The sequence below is a fragment of the Phlebotomus papatasi genome, chromosome 3 (assembly GCF_024763615.1).
Source record: "Phlebotomus papatasi isolate M1 chromosome 3, Ppap_2.1, whole genome shotgun sequence".
Taxonomy (NCBI): Eukaryota; Metazoa; Arthropoda; class Insecta; order Diptera; family Psychodidae; genus Phlebotomus; species Phlebotomus papatasi.
This window is the reverse complement of record NC_077224.1, coordinates 4,607,104-4,623,946: the sequence shown is the minus strand read 5'-3', so window position 1 is coordinate 4,623,946 and position 16,843 is coordinate 4,607,104. Positions and strand designations below refer to the sequence as shown.

General features: G+C 35.7%; 4 protein-coding genes across 7 annotated transcripts in view; 1 reads left to right on the top strand and 3 right to left on the bottom strand.

The window, feature by feature from the left end:
* Positions 1 to 1,212: 1,212 nt before the first annotated feature.
* On the bottom strand, positions 1,213 to 2,013 carry LOC129806517 (inosine triphosphate pyrophosphatase). The gene has a single exon (XM_055855162.1). It carries the CDS (start codon positions 1,854 to 1,856, stop codon positions 1,290 to 1,292), a length of 567 nt encoding a protein of 188 aa, XP_055711137.1. The 5' UTR covers positions 1,857 to 2,013; the 3' UTR covers positions 1,213 to 1,289.
* Positions 2,014 to 2,063: 50 nt separating this feature from the next.
* Positions 2,064 to 3,354, bottom strand: LOC129806516 (mannose-P-dolichol utilization defect 1 protein homolog). Its single transcript, XM_055855161.1, has 3 exons — positions 3,139 to 3,354; positions 2,664 to 3,067; positions 2,064 to 2,591 (listed from the first exon to the last, which is right to left on the bottom strand). The coding sequence occupies exons 1-3, from the start codon at positions 3,224 to 3,226 to the stop codon at positions 2,295 to 2,297; spliced, it is 789 nt and encodes a 262-aa protein (XP_055711136.1). The 5' UTR covers positions 3,227 to 3,354; the 3' UTR covers positions 2,064 to 2,294.
* A 4,155-nt stretch (positions 3,355 to 7,509) lies between these two features.
* LOC129806515 (elongin-C) lies at positions 7,510 to 8,376 on the top strand. 3 transcript variants are annotated; one of them, XM_055855159.1, is made up of 3 exons: positions 7,510 to 7,581; positions 7,773 to 7,992; positions 8,072 to 8,376. In XM_055855159.1, exons 2-3 carry the CDS (start codon positions 7,790 to 7,792, stop codon positions 8,211 to 8,213), a joined length of 345 nt encoding a protein of 114 aa, XP_055711134.1. In that variant the 5' UTR covers positions 7,510 to 7,581; positions 7,773 to 7,789; the 3' UTR covers positions 8,214 to 8,376. The 3 variants fall into 3 exon arrangements, with proteins under 3 accessions (XP_055711134.1, XP_055711133.1, XP_055711135.1); XM_055855158.1 differs by having other exon boundaries at positions 7,516 to 7,630; XM_055855160.1 differs by lacking the exon at positions 7,510 to 7,581 and adding an exon at positions 7,586 to 7,652.
* A 6,183-nt stretch (positions 8,377 to 14,559) lies between these two features.
* LOC129806513 (rhophilin-2) overlaps positions 14,560 to 16,843 on the bottom strand; it is a 64,939-nt gene continuing 62,655 nt past the window's right edge. For both annotated transcript variants that reach the window (XM_055855156.1, XM_055855157.1), the window contains 2 exons: positions 15,099 to 15,251; positions 14,560 to 14,922 (listed from right to left, as the gene is read on the bottom strand). In XM_055855156.1, coding sequence (XP_055711131.1) covers positions 14,719 to 14,922; positions 15,099 to 15,251 — 357 coding nt within the window. In that variant the 3' untranslated portion in view covers positions 14,560 to 14,718. The remainder of the gene's footprint in view (positions 14,923 to 15,098; positions 15,252 to 16,843) is intronic.

Here is a 16,843-nt window from a genome sequence, read left to right as displayed (position 1 = left end):
GCCCGATTGAAAAAGAGCCGATTGAGTGAGAGTCTACTGTATTAAAACTAATTTTAGTAAAAAAAAAAAAAGACAATAAATATCTTGCCAAGTTTCTAAACAACCCTTCTGAAAAGAGAGTAACAAAAAAATCAATTATCATTAAAAATAACGCATTTCAAACTTGGAACATCGATGTTTATAAGCAGACTGTACAAAATTATGGCCTTTACCCTACAACCTAAAAACGATCCCTACTTAAAACGATCAATTTATTCAAAAAAAACAAGAAAACGCAAATCAATGACCGTGCTTATTATGCCATTATTTGTTTGCTGCACAGTTTTACAGTTTTTAAATTACGATTTACGATGCTAAGGGATAAGTATCAGATTGATCAAGTAAGGCATGTTTTTCTGACACTAATATTGTTGGTTAGGAAGTCTATAAACTTAAAGAAAGATTAATTTAAAAGACATTTTCAGTGAATTTTTTGTTTTTATAATTCATTAAATAAAAACTTCACAGATTAATTCATTGTCATTTATTTTAAAAGAAATCGTTAAAATATCATCCATATAACTATACGATGCGAATAATAGAGTGGGCACTCTGTTAAGTTTAACGACTTAAATGTGCTGGAATGTTGGCACCACTGGAGTTATTGTAAAACTTCAGTTTGGAAAGTGAGCTGAAGCGAGAATACACGTGTTTTAAATGCGTTATCATAGCTTTCTTAGCATCCTGTTTATCTTATAGTGAATGAACTAGTGAATAGGGCTTTGGATACGTGGCGCAAGTATCCTAGTTCGAACAACGCGTCGATCGAATCGCGCCGCCTTGCTTGGAACGGTCGTGAATAAGTATATACTTAGCAAGTGAACCGTGAATGGCAAATAGAGCTGATCGACATCGATCACTCGAGTGGCAGATCGGGCAGATCGGTAGCGATAGTGAACCGCGACTGCCAGACTTGGTCAAGCACTGCTACTGGCCATTACGAAACTTAGTAAAGGGGACGCGGTACACGCCTCCGATACATCTCATTAAAAAGTTGTGCACCTAGGAAATGAATTTAAGTGGACTAGGTGATTAAGGAACAAAATTCCAACTTCAACGCTTGTAAAGTGAGATTTGGATCCTCAAGGAGCTGTCTTATCCGCAGATCTCTTTAGTTCTTATCAGTTTGGTCGATCTGTTTTGCCCGTTTCGCTCATAAATTAATCAAATCCATTTCTTTTCATATTCATTTATTAAGTTTAATACAGTTTTTTAATTCCTGCTTTGTCAAGTTCAGCCTCTGTGTTCGATCATTTATTTTGAGCTAGAATGTATTCCCTGAAGAGATCTACTGAACGGTAGCGATGAGATATTTTATTTTTCTCCTCTTTGGGCATTTCGGCATAGGTTTGGGTGTATCCTGTTGGTTGGAAACAGGGATCCCATCCGAAATCTCGTGGTCCACGCGGACTAACAATGTCTCCGTCTGTCCTTCCGTGAAACAGAACAACTTCCTGATTCTCGCCCTCAGTGAATGCAAATGTACAAACAGCTTGTGCAGAATAATCTCTGAATCCTTCGAGCATCTGCCACAAGCCATCTGGTCCAAGTTTATCCAAGAACCATTTGATATAGGGTCCGGGGAGACCCTTCATGGCGTTGAAACATAGTGCGGTATCTTCCACTAGAACGGGTCCTTGGACTTGCCGACTTGCTTCTTGGCACTTTTTCCGGGCTATTTCATCAATGTCACCCTGTAGCTCCGGCAGATCAATCTTCTTAGCTATAAGTTGACGGGGAAATGATGATCCCAAAATTGCAATCACTTCTTCGAGTTTCTTAGCGTTACCCGTTACAAAGGTTATGGGCTTGGACATTGTTTTTTTTGCGGATTTTTAACTATGCGGAATAATTAAGTGGATAAATTTGTTCAGATGAAAAAGTTAGGTTAGAATGAAAACCCTTTGGCGGATTTGACTTGTTTTGGTTAGAGAATGCCCGATATTGGAATGATTAGGAGAATATAACAGAGTATCCAAGGAAAACTCTGTATTTCGCAGCAAGAGTAATAATATAACCTCAAAAATAGTTTATTAATTTTTATTTGTGTTTGATTCTTCATTTTTAAAATACGTGAGTGCGGTATTGCTGTTCAAAATTTATTACAATACAACCTTCGCATTAGTACTATGATTTTGCAATAAACCATATTTAATTTAAGCTAAATATTCTACGCGTACTCGTAGTCCCGTCTTTAGTATTTACTGAAAGTCTTTAGCAAGGTCTTTAGTAAAATATTTGGAATGGACTTTGTTTTAATCCACTTTTTTGCTCTTGGGTTTCTGTTTGGTTTTCTCAGCCTTCGGAGATTTATCTTGTTTCTTTGAGCTCTTTGATGCCTTATCTTTGCTTTTGGCGTAGTAAAGGAGTTGGAATACAATTATTCCATTTGCCAATGAAGACACTGAATAAGTTAGAATCATCATAGGATCTCCAGTTTCTTGGAGAGATGTAAAGATTCGAGCTAGGGCACCAAAGAAAATCATAAAGCATGTAGCAGCTGACAATTGTCCGGTACTCTTATTCTTGTAGTTTGTAACGGCTTGTATCATCTATAAATCAAATTAATTAATTTTTTTGAGGTTAGAATATTCAAAATATTGCATCACGCAAAAATGACATACTTTTCCGATAAAAATGACAGGTACATTGCATGCCTGCATTGACCAAAGGACATGCAAGGGTGTTAGACCGCCCATTAGAACGTACAGAACACCCACATAACCTAGCAGGAATACTCCAGCCTTGGTTGGAGAACCACCGTAGTAGAAGACAAGTGCTGCAATGACTGCAGTTTGTACCGCCATAAAGGAGCCATCTCCCCATGCACTGAAGGGGAATCCTTTTACATAGCTATAAGAGATGTGAGCTGTTATAGCACAAATCTCAACAAGAACACTAGCCACGCTAATTCCCTCTCCACTGCGATTTTGCAGTATTTTGAGAATTTGTGGTACTTTTACGAGGACGGATCCGGCAATTATGGCCAATCCAAGGCATTTGCTCAGCAAACTTCTGAAGCAATCAACTAAAGTGGTAAAAAAAATTTATAGTTAGTGACATGGCAAAAGTATAACCACCAAAAAGAGTGACACTTACCATCGAAAAAATCAAATTTTACAAAGTAGTTATCGTAACACTGCTCATTTAAGAGGTACAAACTTATTGTTTTGATTATATCCGTCATTTTGAAAGGAACTTCCAATGATAAATTACACCAAAAGCAGAACAAGCCGCACTTGGACTTTATCAAATGCCGAATGACATTTATCCCGACCTCCGAAGGGGCTTATGAATACACAAAATGGTACAACTGCAATACTCTGTCGCTTCTAATAGTCATGTGCTAGTGACATTTGATTTGACGTAAAAATGGTAAACAAAGGAAATATGTCAAGCTGTACATTGAGATTTCATGCACGTGAGCTCAAATAAAAACATAAAAGTGATAGTGCAATGGATACCTGGACACATAAGTATTATCAAAGGGAATGAAGTAGCATATAAGGCAGCAAAGAAGCAACTAAGGATGGAACCGAAATCAAATGATAACCATTTCAGATAAAAACCCTAACTTTTTTTTGGTAAACATTTTTGGTCCTTTGAGCCGTACGATAATCATTTCAGATAAAACCTCCTCCTCTTTTGATACTTCGTGTACCTAAACTTGATAAGAAGTGTCTGTTTTAGCTTCTGTTTTTCTTAGGGTGACATTATAGGGTAGAGTCAGCCCTTTTGGCCATGTAAGGATTTTAGGCCACCTAAAGTAAAATCACATTGTAAGGCAATTACCGTCAAATTATACAACTTTGTGCCACTTTTTCAAGGTTTTCTTAAAAATTTTCCAAATTATTTGAGATATTTGAATGACGTTTTTGTCCCACATAACTACATATCTCTAGATCATAGCCCCAGGTGGTAGAAAACCCAGGTCTCTTTAGACAAGGAGGAAAATTTTTTATAAGTCGAATTGGCCATGTTGTACAAATAGTTCTGATAATACATAATAATGATGGAATTTTTACCAACCTTTAGTAACAAGCATATAAAAGGAAATACCCATGATCACTTTGCGTATGCTTAGAGCTACCTTGCAGAATTTTTGGAAAGCTTCCCCGCAACTACCAATTCAGCTAGAGATTTTCATGTCTAAAAATAGGGTGGCACAAAGTTGTACCCCCTGGCACAAAGTTGTATGATTAGCCGAAATGAATTCGTCAGTTAAATCAGCATTTGACGTAACTACCTTTTGACAATTTTTCATGAGACGTTAATTGCACTTCAGCTTTAAGTTTAAGTTTAAGTTTAAGTTTATTGAAAAACCACGAAATAGGCTACAATCCTCTTACAATTACGTGGCAGGGAAAAATAAAAGAAAAAAAAGAAAGAAAAAAGAATGTGAGGAAAATAGTGTCAATACTAAATATTTGCGAAAATATTAGAGAAACCCAGCCTGGAAATGCCTTTGAATTCCCAAGCTAGAGTCACGAGCCTCACGGGGCAGTGCGTTGTACAAAGCTACTCCTTTAACAAAAAGAGTGCGGTAAAAGGTTTCCCGCTCTGCTTTAGGCACAATGAATCCCTGAACCCTCGCCGAACCCCCCTCGTCAAGAGAGAGGCCAAGTATTCCGGAGTTCCAGTCGAGACGAGACGATTAAGAAAGACAAGGGCACGCATTTATTTATTTATTTAGCTTTATTTTTCTTAAAAATAAACCCCGAATGCGATACTTTTGAATAAAAATAATAAAAGTGGAACTATAAACTCAAAGGGCACTCAATGGGTCAAGTGGTAGAGCACTCGCTCTATGATGCAAGTATCCCGGGTTCGAATCCCCTTTAGGTCACCAGGAATTTTTCTGGCGTTAAAGGTGTTCGGATTGCATCCGGTGAGCTTCACTGCACTGGATTCCATGGGAATGGGACTGACAACCTCATCCCGTACAAGAAAAAATAATAATGCATGTCTAGAAAACCCTTGCGGGAAGGCCTTGTTCCTTCATATAATGTTGTGCCAGCATTATTATTATTATTATTACTATAAACTAAGTTTACTCGAGAAAATCTGTATAAAATTATTTTAAAACTGAGATATTGAGATTCTCGGAAGAATCATAATATAATTTTATCGTAACTTCCAATGTATGGATATCTTGACAATTTTCAAACATGTATTATATCAATTTCAATTCCTCTAGTGATAATAAACGCCTTTATTCGACTAAATTAATCAATTAAACACCTATTGTTTTGTTTTGAATTAATGGCAGATGGACAGGGAAGATATGACAACTATTTTCTTAACAAATATTGAATTAAAATGATTTCATGTTGCATTATTCGCACTGTCTTTTGGTAGGGTCGAGTCTACACATGGACAGATTAAGAGTATCACGGTTTGTAATTCGTTTTGTTTTTGACTAAATAAAATCAAATTTTTAGTATAAGTTCTTTAATATAACCCCTTTCGATAACCTCCAAAGAATTTATTAAAATATTCCCCTAAGCCCCCCAAATAATTTGGATCTTCTGGTCATATCAAATTCTCCACTTGTGGACACTTATGGATGCTCATGTACACACTTATGGACACAAGTTAAAAAATGTTAGAAATTCAATTAATTGGTATTAAAAATTTTAGTGAAAGTGAAGATAAGTAAAATACTATAATTTTAAGCAAGTTCATCAACTTTTATTCATTTTTTTGGTAGTTTTAATTTTTTTTGGACAGGTAAATTTCTTTTGCGTCTGCTTTCTTTTTTTCTCTTGTTGTTTTTTATAATGTTCTTCTTTCCCTCATTTCGTCGTTTTCTGTTTATTTTATCTTCCTCAATTTTCTTCTTTTCATCTGCCTTTTTCTGATAATGCTCCACCCACTTCTCTGATGTTAGCACAGTTGGTATATTTTCTTCTTTTAGACTTGACGATTTGTAGGTCCGAGGACAACTTCTGTTGGTGCAAGGCAAAAAGCTGTTTCGTCCATATTGAACACTCTTTCCGGGTGACGAAGGACCTCAACATTATCTTGCAATTGCTCTTCAACATTGGTGAACCATTCCTTTATTTTCTGCTCTGTCACGCTGCCCCTTGCTCTATGTATATATTCCGCCTTCATTTGAGCAACTTCCGGATGTCTCCTTAAAAATCTGTAGAACCACTAATTCGATGGTCTTGCGTTTTTAAAGCCCTGTTTTGGAATTGCGCCGCTGAGATGGATTTTCTCCACTGTGGCCAGTAAACCATCTTTTGTTATAGGAAATCCACACTTAGCAGAATGCAGAATCCATTTAACAATTTCTTCCTCCGTTTTCTTTCCCAAAGCACTGTGGTATCCTCCATGGCCAGAAGTTTCTTTCGGAGACTTTCCGGAGACTTTATTGTGTAGCATTGTACGGGGGATGTGATATATTTGAGAAGTCTTCGTTAAGTTCATTCCGTTCTCAATAGCTTTTAAAGCCTCCGTTACCCTCTCGCAGGAATATATTTGCCGTTTCCTTGTTTTCTTTTCGCTTTTAGGACGTGTCATTGTTCTTGAAAACAGTAGGAAAAGAAAAAAGTTAGGTTATGTTGAAAAATATGCTAAGATTTAATTTAAAATCTACAATTTTCAGACAATCTATAAATAGGATTATACACAACACTTTTCCACTTGATATTAAACACTTACCTTAAATTTTCCTCCATATTGTTTGCCAGAAATCTTTTTCGATCCCATGTAAAAAACTTCGCACTACAATTGACAATGCTCGAAGAGAATAAAATTTCGTGAGGGCGCCACTAGTGAAATACCGCGTCCACAAATGTGTAATCTTCTCAAATAAATTTACGCTTATGGAAATCCCTTAATTTAATATTTTTACCAAAATATCTAAAATCAGTACCTATTGAAAGTGTATCAGAAGCATAACATTAAATATTTTCGATAAAATATATGAAATTTTGGCACTAAAATATGCAAGTATGTTAGCAAATATCTTAGCAATTTTATGTATTTTTAATCAATTAACGCATCAGCAAAATATTTTTCTTAAAACAATTAGAATTGTGGTTAAATATTAAAAGACATTAGTTTTCAAGTTGTATTTAAAAATAAGCAATCAAATAATGCTATAATTGTAATTTTACAACATTTATTTTATGTAAAAAATAAAGATTTCTACGAGCTGTCCATAAGTGTGTAACATCCACAAGTGTAGATTCCACCCTACTCTCCCTATGATTGTTATTCAATTTTAATTTTAGATTTTAAATATACCGTTAGTCCTTCATTTTTTAATTATAGGTAAAGTAACATTTTTTGTTTTTTTTAACATTATTTTCAAGTGTAACGTAAATGTAGACAATGAAACGCACTTGTCTCTTTAAATGTAATCAAATGCTTCAGCTGTGACTGGTATAAAAGTGAAATAATAATTCTCCCTTCCATATCATTTCTGTTATTCCATGGATTTCTTGCAGTTATTTTGAGGTTATTTGCCGGTCACAAAACTGTCAAATCATTTGTCATTGGCGTCATTGGAAAATTGTGTGGTTCTTGTGAAAAGTAATTAAACAATTTATGGTTCTTGATTCATTTTGCAACACTGCACTTGGTTAGAGTCATAGAACAATTTGGTATTGAAGAATATTTGTAGAGACCATTGATTTACCTTTGAATTTTAGAATTAAATTGACAAAATTGCAAATTTTTGTGGAATAGGCAATTTCTGAGAAAAAATTAAATTGTAATTGTAGGATCAACTTCCGACGAGATGGAGGATCAGCGAATTGAACGATCCTACGGGGGATGTGAAGGCCCAAATGCAATGTACGTGAAGCTGATTTCCTCCGATGGTCACGAATTCATCGTCAAACGTGAGCATGCCCTGACGTCCGGAACGATTAAGGCAATGCTATCTGGACCCGGTCAATTTGCTGAAAATGAAGCCAATGAGGTCAATTTCCGTGAAATACCGTAAGTCTGTTGATTTTTATTTTTCTCTAAAGTTTCCTTAAATGTCCTGCGGGAACTGAAAGGCCAAACTCCTTTGCAGATCCCACGTTCTTCAGAAGGTTTGCATGTACTTCACGTACAAAGTCCGATACACCAACAGCTCCACTGAAATCCCAGAATTTCCAATTGCACCAGAAATTGCACTGGAACTACTCATGGCAGCTAACTTTCTCGATTGCTAGATTGCTCATAAAACGCCTTTCATGAGATGGAAATTTTGTCTGCTGTTTTTTTTTTCTTTTTTAACGCCTGATTTGAATTATTTTTTGTTAATATAAAAATTTTGGGGTCAAGATTCCAATTTGCAACACTGAAATAAAGGAATATAAAGGATGGAGAATGGGATGTTTGATGATAATTCTCTTTTCCTTCCAAATCTCAAATGGATTTTCTGCCCTTGAACTTCGCAGTAGGCCGCCAAATTCACTTTTTTTATTACTTCATTTCACGCTCATTGCCACAAACAGCGAAGTATCTACGAAAAATGAGTTTCTGGAATTTCTCCTTAGTCAAAGAATTCTCTTTGAAGTCCTTAAAGCATCTTCAAAGTGGTAAGCACTCAACAAATTTACCTTTAAAAAAAATCTTTCAAAGGAATTCCTTGATGAGTAATGTTTCAAAGATGTTTCAAGTGTGTTTCAAGAGTTACAGAGGTGGAAAGTGTTCAAATTTTGCTGAATGCTCGAACACATTAAGCAATATTTAAGAAAATTAAAAAAATGGGATTAAGTGCCACATGCTCAAAAAATACACTCTTTGTGGTTACACAAAATCCGAAACACTTACATAATAAAGTTTTTTGCGGACTAACCTTGGGACTTACTCGTTATAAGTTCCAGTATTTGACAAAATTTTCCACTGCGTATTTTGTTTTTTTATTATTTTCAGGTCCACAGCTGATTTATAAATCACTGAAAAGATTGTCCAAAATAGCTTAGGAGTAGTAAAAGTGTATGCAAGATAAAACTTAGGTATCGGTTCTTAACCCTTTAAGGACGATTGGGTCACCAATGACCCAAAAATGAAATTTTTCCTACGGCCTTCTAAAGCTATGTTTTGCTCTAAAAATTCAGAAAAAGTGATTTTTTCTGACTCCCGATTTTAAACCTTCTCGTCCTTAAAGGGTTAATCCGTTCATTATCTGTAATTTATTTGTTAGGAGTTCTTAAGACCTTTCCAATGAATTCAAATTTTCCAAAATCGATGGAGAAACAAACTATGTGAGCGTTTTTAGACTTTGAAAATAAAAAAACGGTTGTGTTTATTTTTTTTTATTCTTGTAAACGGTGCTGGCCAAAATACCGAAAGTCAAAATTCCAAAAGCCGAAATCCCGAGAAGTTAAAACCCCGAAAACCAAAGTCTCGAAAGCTAAAATCCAGAAGCCCAAAATAATCAAAGCCAATGTCTGAATAACCAAAATCCCGATGCCAAAATCCCGAAGTCAAAATCCCGAAAAAGCAAAAGCATGAAATCCGAAATCCCAAGAAAGCAAAAGCCTGAGAGTCAGATTCCTAAAAGCCGAAATCACAAAAAGCCAAAATCCCGGAGCCCAAAGTACCGAAAATCAATGTCCCAAAAACCAAAATCCCAAAGTCAAAATTCAGAAAAGCCAAAACCCCGAAAAGCCTAAAGCATGAAAGCCAAAATAGCCGAAATCCCGAAAGCCAAAATCCGAAATTGAAAATCTTGAGCACCAAAATCCCGTATATCAAATTCTCGAAAGCCAAAACCGCAAATGTGAAATCCCCGTATAGTCAAAATCAGGAAAAGTCAAAGTCACGAAAGTCAAAATCCCGAAGCCTAAAATCCCGATAGCCAAAATCCGAAAATCAAAATCTCGAACGCCAAAATCCTGGACACCAAATTCCCGAAAGCCAAAATCCCAAAAAGTGAAAAGCCCGAGAGCCAAAATCCTAAAAGCTAAAAGCTCGAAAGTCAAAAACGCAAAAGCCGAAATTCCGAGGATTCAAAACCCTCAAAAGTTAAAGTCCCGAAAGCCAAAATCCCAAAAAGTGAAAACCCCGTAAAGTCAAAATCCTGAAAAGGCAAAAGCCCGAAAACCAAAATCCTAAAAGCCTAAAAACCTGAAAGGATAAAATTTCGAAGAGGCAAAACCTCGATTAACCAAAAGCTCGAAAGTCAAAAATTCGAAAAGCCAAAATCCTGAAGCCCAAAATACCCAAAAGTCAATGTCTTCAAAAAATAAAATCCCGAAGGCCAAAATCCTGAAGTCAAAATTCTGAAAAACCAAAATTCTGTAAGGGGCAAAATTATACGGACTATAATGTGTAGAATAATTTCCCAAAATTCAGAAAATTTCCTTTTGCCTCCAAAAAGCACGGGTGGAATAGTGAGAGGAGCTATGACTCTTTCAGGAATTCGGAATTTTGACTCATTCGTATTTCTGACTTTTCGGGATTTTGGCATTCGGGACTTTGACCGAAATCCATTGTAAAATATCGAATTCTAATATCACATTGAAAAAAATGAAGCTTTATAAAATTTAGAATTGTCTGAATTATATTGTAAAAACACTATTAAAATTAGCAGTAAAAATTAAGTTTAGTCAGCAAACAATCAAAATAAAATTTATATAATCAGTACTGGGAAAGCAAAAACATTATTTTTATTTTTACCATTTTAAAACTTAAATGATATTCTCTTCGATCCGAAAAAGTCACACGTTTGCTAGTACATTTTGTATGAAAAACTGTACGACTTTTTTTTCGAAACAAAAGGAGTATTATACTTAACGAAAGTGAAATAAAGATTTAGATTTTTTTCGTATTGGATAAACATTTTAATATTTTACTGATCAAATTCAATTTTTAATAAAGAGGTCTCCGATATTCTTCTGATTGTAGCCGAAAATGACAGTGAAATCTTCTGAAAAGAATTTTTTTTTTGACTCACTCGCGTGTTTGACAGCTGTCACCCGAATATCGAAGAGCCTTATGTACTATAATGCACCCTTTTAGATCGGGAACATTTGATGGTGTCGATTACATCCCTCTCCGTTTTAAACATTTTGCACATATCTATCCTACTCTTTCGCACTCTTCTTCTTCTTTAAAACGTATCAACAAAATTCAATTTAAGTTCAATTCAATTTTGCGTTTGAAAGAAAGGGATTGGTAATATGAAAAATGTTTCATAATAGCCCTGGCACACCTTTTAGATCAGAGGTGTGCAAGAAACCGTTGAAACCGAATTAACGTCAAATGAAACATGTACCTCAATGGTCAAAACGCTACTATAACAAACTTATTTTGACGTTAATTCAGTTTCAACGGTTTCTTGCACACCTCTGTTTTAGATCAAGAAAACTTCATTAAATCGAAATTCATATCCTTTCCCTTCTCATATTGTTCGCATAAGTCTATCCTACTTTTTCGCACTCTTCTTCTTCTTTTGAACATCACATTGAATCACATTTAGTTCAACCCAATTTTGAGACCAAAATTGTGGTATTGACTTATGTAAATCTTTTGAGGAAGAAAGAGAAGTAAATTTGTAAATTTTTACTTGAAATTTTCCTGATCTAAAAGGTGTGCCGGACCTATAAAGGAAAGAAAATGAGTTTTGGTTTCATGAAATTTTTCTGATTTAGAAGGTAGGAAATATTTTTTTTATTTGTCTATTTAACATTTACTTTATTTATCTTTCAAATGATCAATTTTCTGATCATAAATTGAGTTTGTAGGATTCTGAATTATTTTCCATTCGCATTTCTAATAGATTTTTGAAGGTTACGTTTAGCATAACCTCACATTTCTAAATATCTCTTTTTAAACTAAACCAAAAGATTGTACGAAATTTTAATCTTGTGTTTTTTGTATATGTTGTGATTTTAAAAAGTGCCAGCCGTCAGCTGGCGCTGCAACATAACAATTAAAAGGTTTCTAACCACTCTCACCACCATGACACATCAGAATTAGTTCATTAGACATTTGCCTAGAGTGAAATAAAGACGTGAATTACGAGAAAAGGAATTTTACTTTAAATTTAAGTTGTACCCGATTAATAATCTCCTTAAAGAAGACAGTGATTCGGGAATTAAATGGGATTCCGATTGTGAGAAAGCTTTTCAGGGAATGAGAAATGAAATGAGGAAAGAAGTTTTTCTGGGTCATTATGACCCAAAGGAACAGTTAGTTCTAGCTGTTGATGCCAGCCCCGTAGGGGTTGGGGCTTGTATAAGCCATAGATATAGAAACGGTACGGAGAAACCTTTGTGCTTTGCGTCTCAAACGCTGACCGATACGCAAAAGAAATACACTCAGATAGACAAGGAGGCTTACGCGATTATTTTTGGCCTTAAGAAGTTTCATTCTTATCTGTATGGCCGTCATTTTATTCTAATCACCGACAATAAACCTTTGTCACAGATTATGAATCCACAAAAATGCATTCCGCATTACACTGCCCTTCGTATGCAACATTACGCGTTATTCCTAAAAGGTTTTGATTTCTCGATCGAGCACAGAAAGGCTGCTGCTCATGGAAACGCAGACGGACTATCGCGTTTGCCACTACCTAAGACTTCAGAATACGAAACGGATGATCCGGAAATTGTTCAATTGAATTCGATCAACACATTACCTGTAACTTTGTCAGAAATTCAGCATGAGACTAAGATAGATAAGGAAGTTAAGAAGCTGATTGAGGGCCTTAAATTAGGGAAAGTTATTTCCAAGGAAGATCGGTTCAATATAAATATGGAGGAATTTTCTTTTAAGCAGGGTTGCTTGGTCAGGGGGGAAAGAACATATATTCCGGGCAAGTTGAGAAATGTAATACTTCAGGAGTTGCATGATGGGCATGTGGGTATGACAAAGATGAAGATGATGGCGAGAAGTTATTGCTGGTGGGTCGGAATTGACAGAGACATAGAAAAATTGGTCAGCAACTGCACAAATTGCCAAGAGAATCGGGAAAACCCGTCTAAAGTTCCAGTCCATACATGGGAATCAGCAACTAAACCATTTGAGAGGGTACACATTGACTATGCGGGGCCAGTGTATGGGAAATGGTTGCTAATAGTTGTGGATTCATATTCGAAGTGGCCTGAGGTAGTCAGTGTTACAGACCAGACGACTGAAACTACTATTACAGAGTTACGAAAGATTTTTTCTACACATGGCCTACCAGAAGTGATTGTATCTGATCAAGGCAGGCAGTTTATGAGCTGCGAATTTAAAGAGTTTTGTAAAAGCAATGGAATTGTGCACAAAACGGGTGCTCCTTACCATCCAGCTACAAACGGGCAAGCTGAGCGGTATGTAAGGACAGTTAAAGAAAAGCTTTCAGCATTGAAAGAAGTTGATAGACAGGATCTGGACAGAAAACTCTGTTCAATTTTGATGAATTACCGTAGAACCCCCCATAGCGCGACAGGCGAATCTCCAAGTCAAAGACTTTTTAAACGACAAATCCGATCTCGCTTAGATTTTATAATTCCGGGGGAGGGGGTGACTGAGAAAGAGGCAGATCAGGCAGAAAGAATACGTGAATTGACAGTTGGAGAGAGGGTAGCAGCACGGAATTTTAGAGATTATGAAGGGAAGTGGAAATTCGGAAATATACGGAATAAATGGGGAAAACTACATTATGAGGTAGAGCTAGATGACGGAAGGTGTTGGAAAAGACACATTGACCAACTGCGTAAAGTAGGCAGAGAAGCGGGTTTTCCCAAAGACGCCACATACGTTAATCGTTATTGGAATGATGATGATACAATCAGTGAGCCAGATCTGTCAGAAGTGTCCGACTCCGATTCTCAATCAGAGGACGAAGTTTTCGAAGATGCTGTAGATAATCCCAGCTCTAGTACAAATGAAGTGTCTCTCGAAACAGGTCCGTTACCCTCGCACCCGGAGCCTTTGCGTAGATCCAAAAGGACTATTAGGCCACCTGATCGACTTAACCTCTAGAACATGTCTTTTCCATAGAGATTGGATTTTCTTTTGGCCATCAGCATATTGTTATTATTATTTGCATTGTATAAGGGAATTAACTTTTAGGGGGGGAAGAGCTGCTGTGATTTTAAAAAGTGCCAGCCGTCAGCTGGCGCTGCAACATAACAATTAAAAGGTTTCTAACCACTCTCACCACCATGACACATCAGAATTAGTTCATTAGACATTTGCCTAGAGTGAAATAAAGACGTGAATTACGAGAAAAGGAATTTTACTACAGTATATTTAACCGAGAAGTAATTGAAATTAAATATCCTTCAAACGTTAAAATATGTAGTTTTGGTACTCCAAATGTACGCAGATTTCTTTATTTTAAGGTTAGGCCCGACATAACCTCAAAATGAATTATTATTCATTTTATTTGCTATTAAACTTTGTGGACTAGGATTTACAGATTTTGAAATATGAAAAAGAAAAATAAGTCACTCATTCCACGAGAAAAGCAATTCTCACCTTGACTTTGTAGATCTCGAAAACTACTATTATGACGTAAAAAAACAAGAATCTCCCACTTCCTTCTTGGAAAATAAAACAACAAGAAAATTTTAATTGAATGAATTTTAATTATTTTATTTGCGCAATATTTGCTAAATAATTTTTATTTTATTTATTGATTGATGTTACAACAGTTCAACTTCTTCAGATTTTCTGATATACTCAAGTACAATATTTTGTCACTATAAATATTCTGAAAGTTGTAAGAAGTCCCTAATATATCTTTCCCATGCTCTGTGTCCGCCTGAAGGGATTCCATCCGTTGGCACTTAAATTAGTCAAGCGACTTTTTGTAGACTTGCTTCGAGATTTTGGCTTGGAAGTTGTGCCATTGGGGCTGGGAGCTCCAGATGAAACACCCGACGAACTCCCACCGGACAATGTAGATACAGATCCTTTACTGGAGCCAGCTACTGGCTGCAGTGGCATAAGATTTTTTTTTTTAAACAAAAAAAAGCTATGATTTGTTGAAAAAAAAAATGGAATTCCCTAGAAAATGTACTATGACTCTGTTTACAGAAACTGTGACCTTTAGTCAGAAACTCTGATAGATTGAGATATGATAAGAGACTCGTACGAGACTCATTGCCCACCTTTAAGTAATTTCGATCCATTGGAGTTATGATTTTGAGGTCGAGACACGATCCGGCAGCCTGGATAAGGTTGACCACTTGCTGATTGGTATACCATTTCACATCGATTCCTGATATCTCGACAATGAAGTCACCATCCTTAATTCCTCCCAACTGAAATTAATACCAAAGTTTATTTTACTATAACGAGGCATTCGCTTTATATATTTCATTCAAAAATTAAAGTTAAATTCACAGAATATCTATACATTTTTTTTATTGTTCATGTTCGATAAATAAAAGTAGACAAAAGTTTTTCTTTTGCCCCGCCAATTTGCAAAATGTGATAATACGACATCGACTGTGTTTCTGATTACACTGTAAAAATATACGCAATGAAAAGCATCGTTTTTTTTTTTAGCCACAATACGGGCTTCAAACCCAAGGTTAAGCCATTAAGGCAAAAATTTTCTAATTTTATGGTAGGCAAGATCTCTGGTAAAATTTTGACTTAGGAGATAGAGGGGACCAAGAAGACTAAAAAAAGCATACAGGGCGTTTCGCGTTGAAAGAATTTTACGAGACCGAAAAAATGCCCGTGAATTAACTCCAGTGACACAATAAAATTGCATATCTACAGGAGATATCTTTGGGATAAATTATGGAAACGCCGTGATGTATGCAAGTAATTTTTGGCGCAAAATTTTCCGAACGAACGGTTCAAAAGACATGTATTGCAAATATACTGCGTGAGAATTACTTGCATACATTTAGAGGCATTTCAAAAATTACTTTATAAAATGAGCTCCCAATAATAGGCAATTCATATCAAATTCTTTCAGTTCGTTTTCTAGAAAAAATAAGATGCTTTATGATTAAGCTGTGCGTGATTTTAAGCGCATTTACCGTTTTATGATTAAGCTGTGCGTGATTTTAAGCGCATTTACCGTTTTATGATCGAGCTGTGCGTGATTTTAAGCGCATTTACCGTTATATGATTGAGCTGTGCGTGATTTTAAGCGCATTTACCGTTTTAAGATTGAACTGTGTGTGGTTTTAAGCGCATTTACCGTTTTATGATTAAGCTGTGCGTGATTTTAAGCGCATTTACCGTTTTATGATTGATCTGTGCGTGATTTTAAGCGCATTTACCGTTTTATAATTAAGCTGTGTGTGATTTAATGCGGATTTAGCGTTTTAAGATTGAACTATGTGTGATTTTAGGCGCATTTGCCGGTTTATGATCGAGCTGTGCGTGATTTTAAGCGCATTTATCGTTATATGATTGAGCTGTGCGTGATTTTAAGTGCATTCTTAACCATTTTATGATCGTGCTCTGCGTGTTTGAAACACGATTTTGGATAGCGCTTTATGATTGTGCTGTGCATGTTTTGCAAACGATTCTAGGTATGCTTTTTACTAGCGCTGTGCGTATTTTACACACGAGTTTAGAGAGCGTTTAAAAAATAAAAAAAAAGAATAGAAAATTAAAAGAATTATAAAAAAACTAAAAAAAAGCATCGTGAAAAATTTACGGGAAAAAGTTAGTCTTTTTGTGACAAAAAAAATTGTGGAGCACAGGTTTCAAAAGAAAACGATTATGACATTTGAGTAAATATGGAAACAGAGTCAATAAAAAAATAAATAATAAATATAGGTTTTTGAGTTCAAAAAAATTGTGAAAAAATAATTAATATAAATATTTTTGTATAAACCTCTTTTAGAAAAAGAGGCGACAAAGCGTCCCAGGCTTTGCGAGGCGATCA

Bases quoted from the DNA above. Each gene is read 5' to 3' on its own strand.
- LOC129806515 (XM_055855158.1), top strand. From the start codon at position 7,597: ATGGTTCTTGATTCATTTTGCAACACTGCACTTG. The intron at 7,631-7,772 runs GTTAGAGTCATA...TTGTAATTGTAG, and splicing joins ATTTTGCAACACTGCACTTG to GATCAACTTCCGACGAGATG. The intron at 7,993-8,071 runs GTAAGTCTGTTG...ACTCCTTTGCAG, and splicing joins GTCAATTTCCGTGAAATACC to ATCCCACGTTCTTCAGAAGG.
- LOC129806517 (XM_055855162.1), bottom strand. From the start codon at position 1,856: ATGTCCAAGCCCATAACCTTTGTAACGGGTAACGCTAAGAAACTCGAA.
- LOC129806516 (XM_055855161.1), bottom strand. From the start codon at position 3,226: ATGACGGATATAATCAAAACAATAAGTTTGTACCTCTTAAATGAGCAG. The intron at 3,068-3,138 runs GTAAGTGTCACT...TTACCACTTTAG, and splicing joins AAAATTTGATTTTTTCGATG to TTGATTGCTTCAGAAGTTTG. The intron at 2,592-2,663 runs GTATGTCATTTT...TTTGATTTATAG, and splicing joins CTGTCATTTTTATCGGAAAA to ATGATACAAGCCGTTACAAA.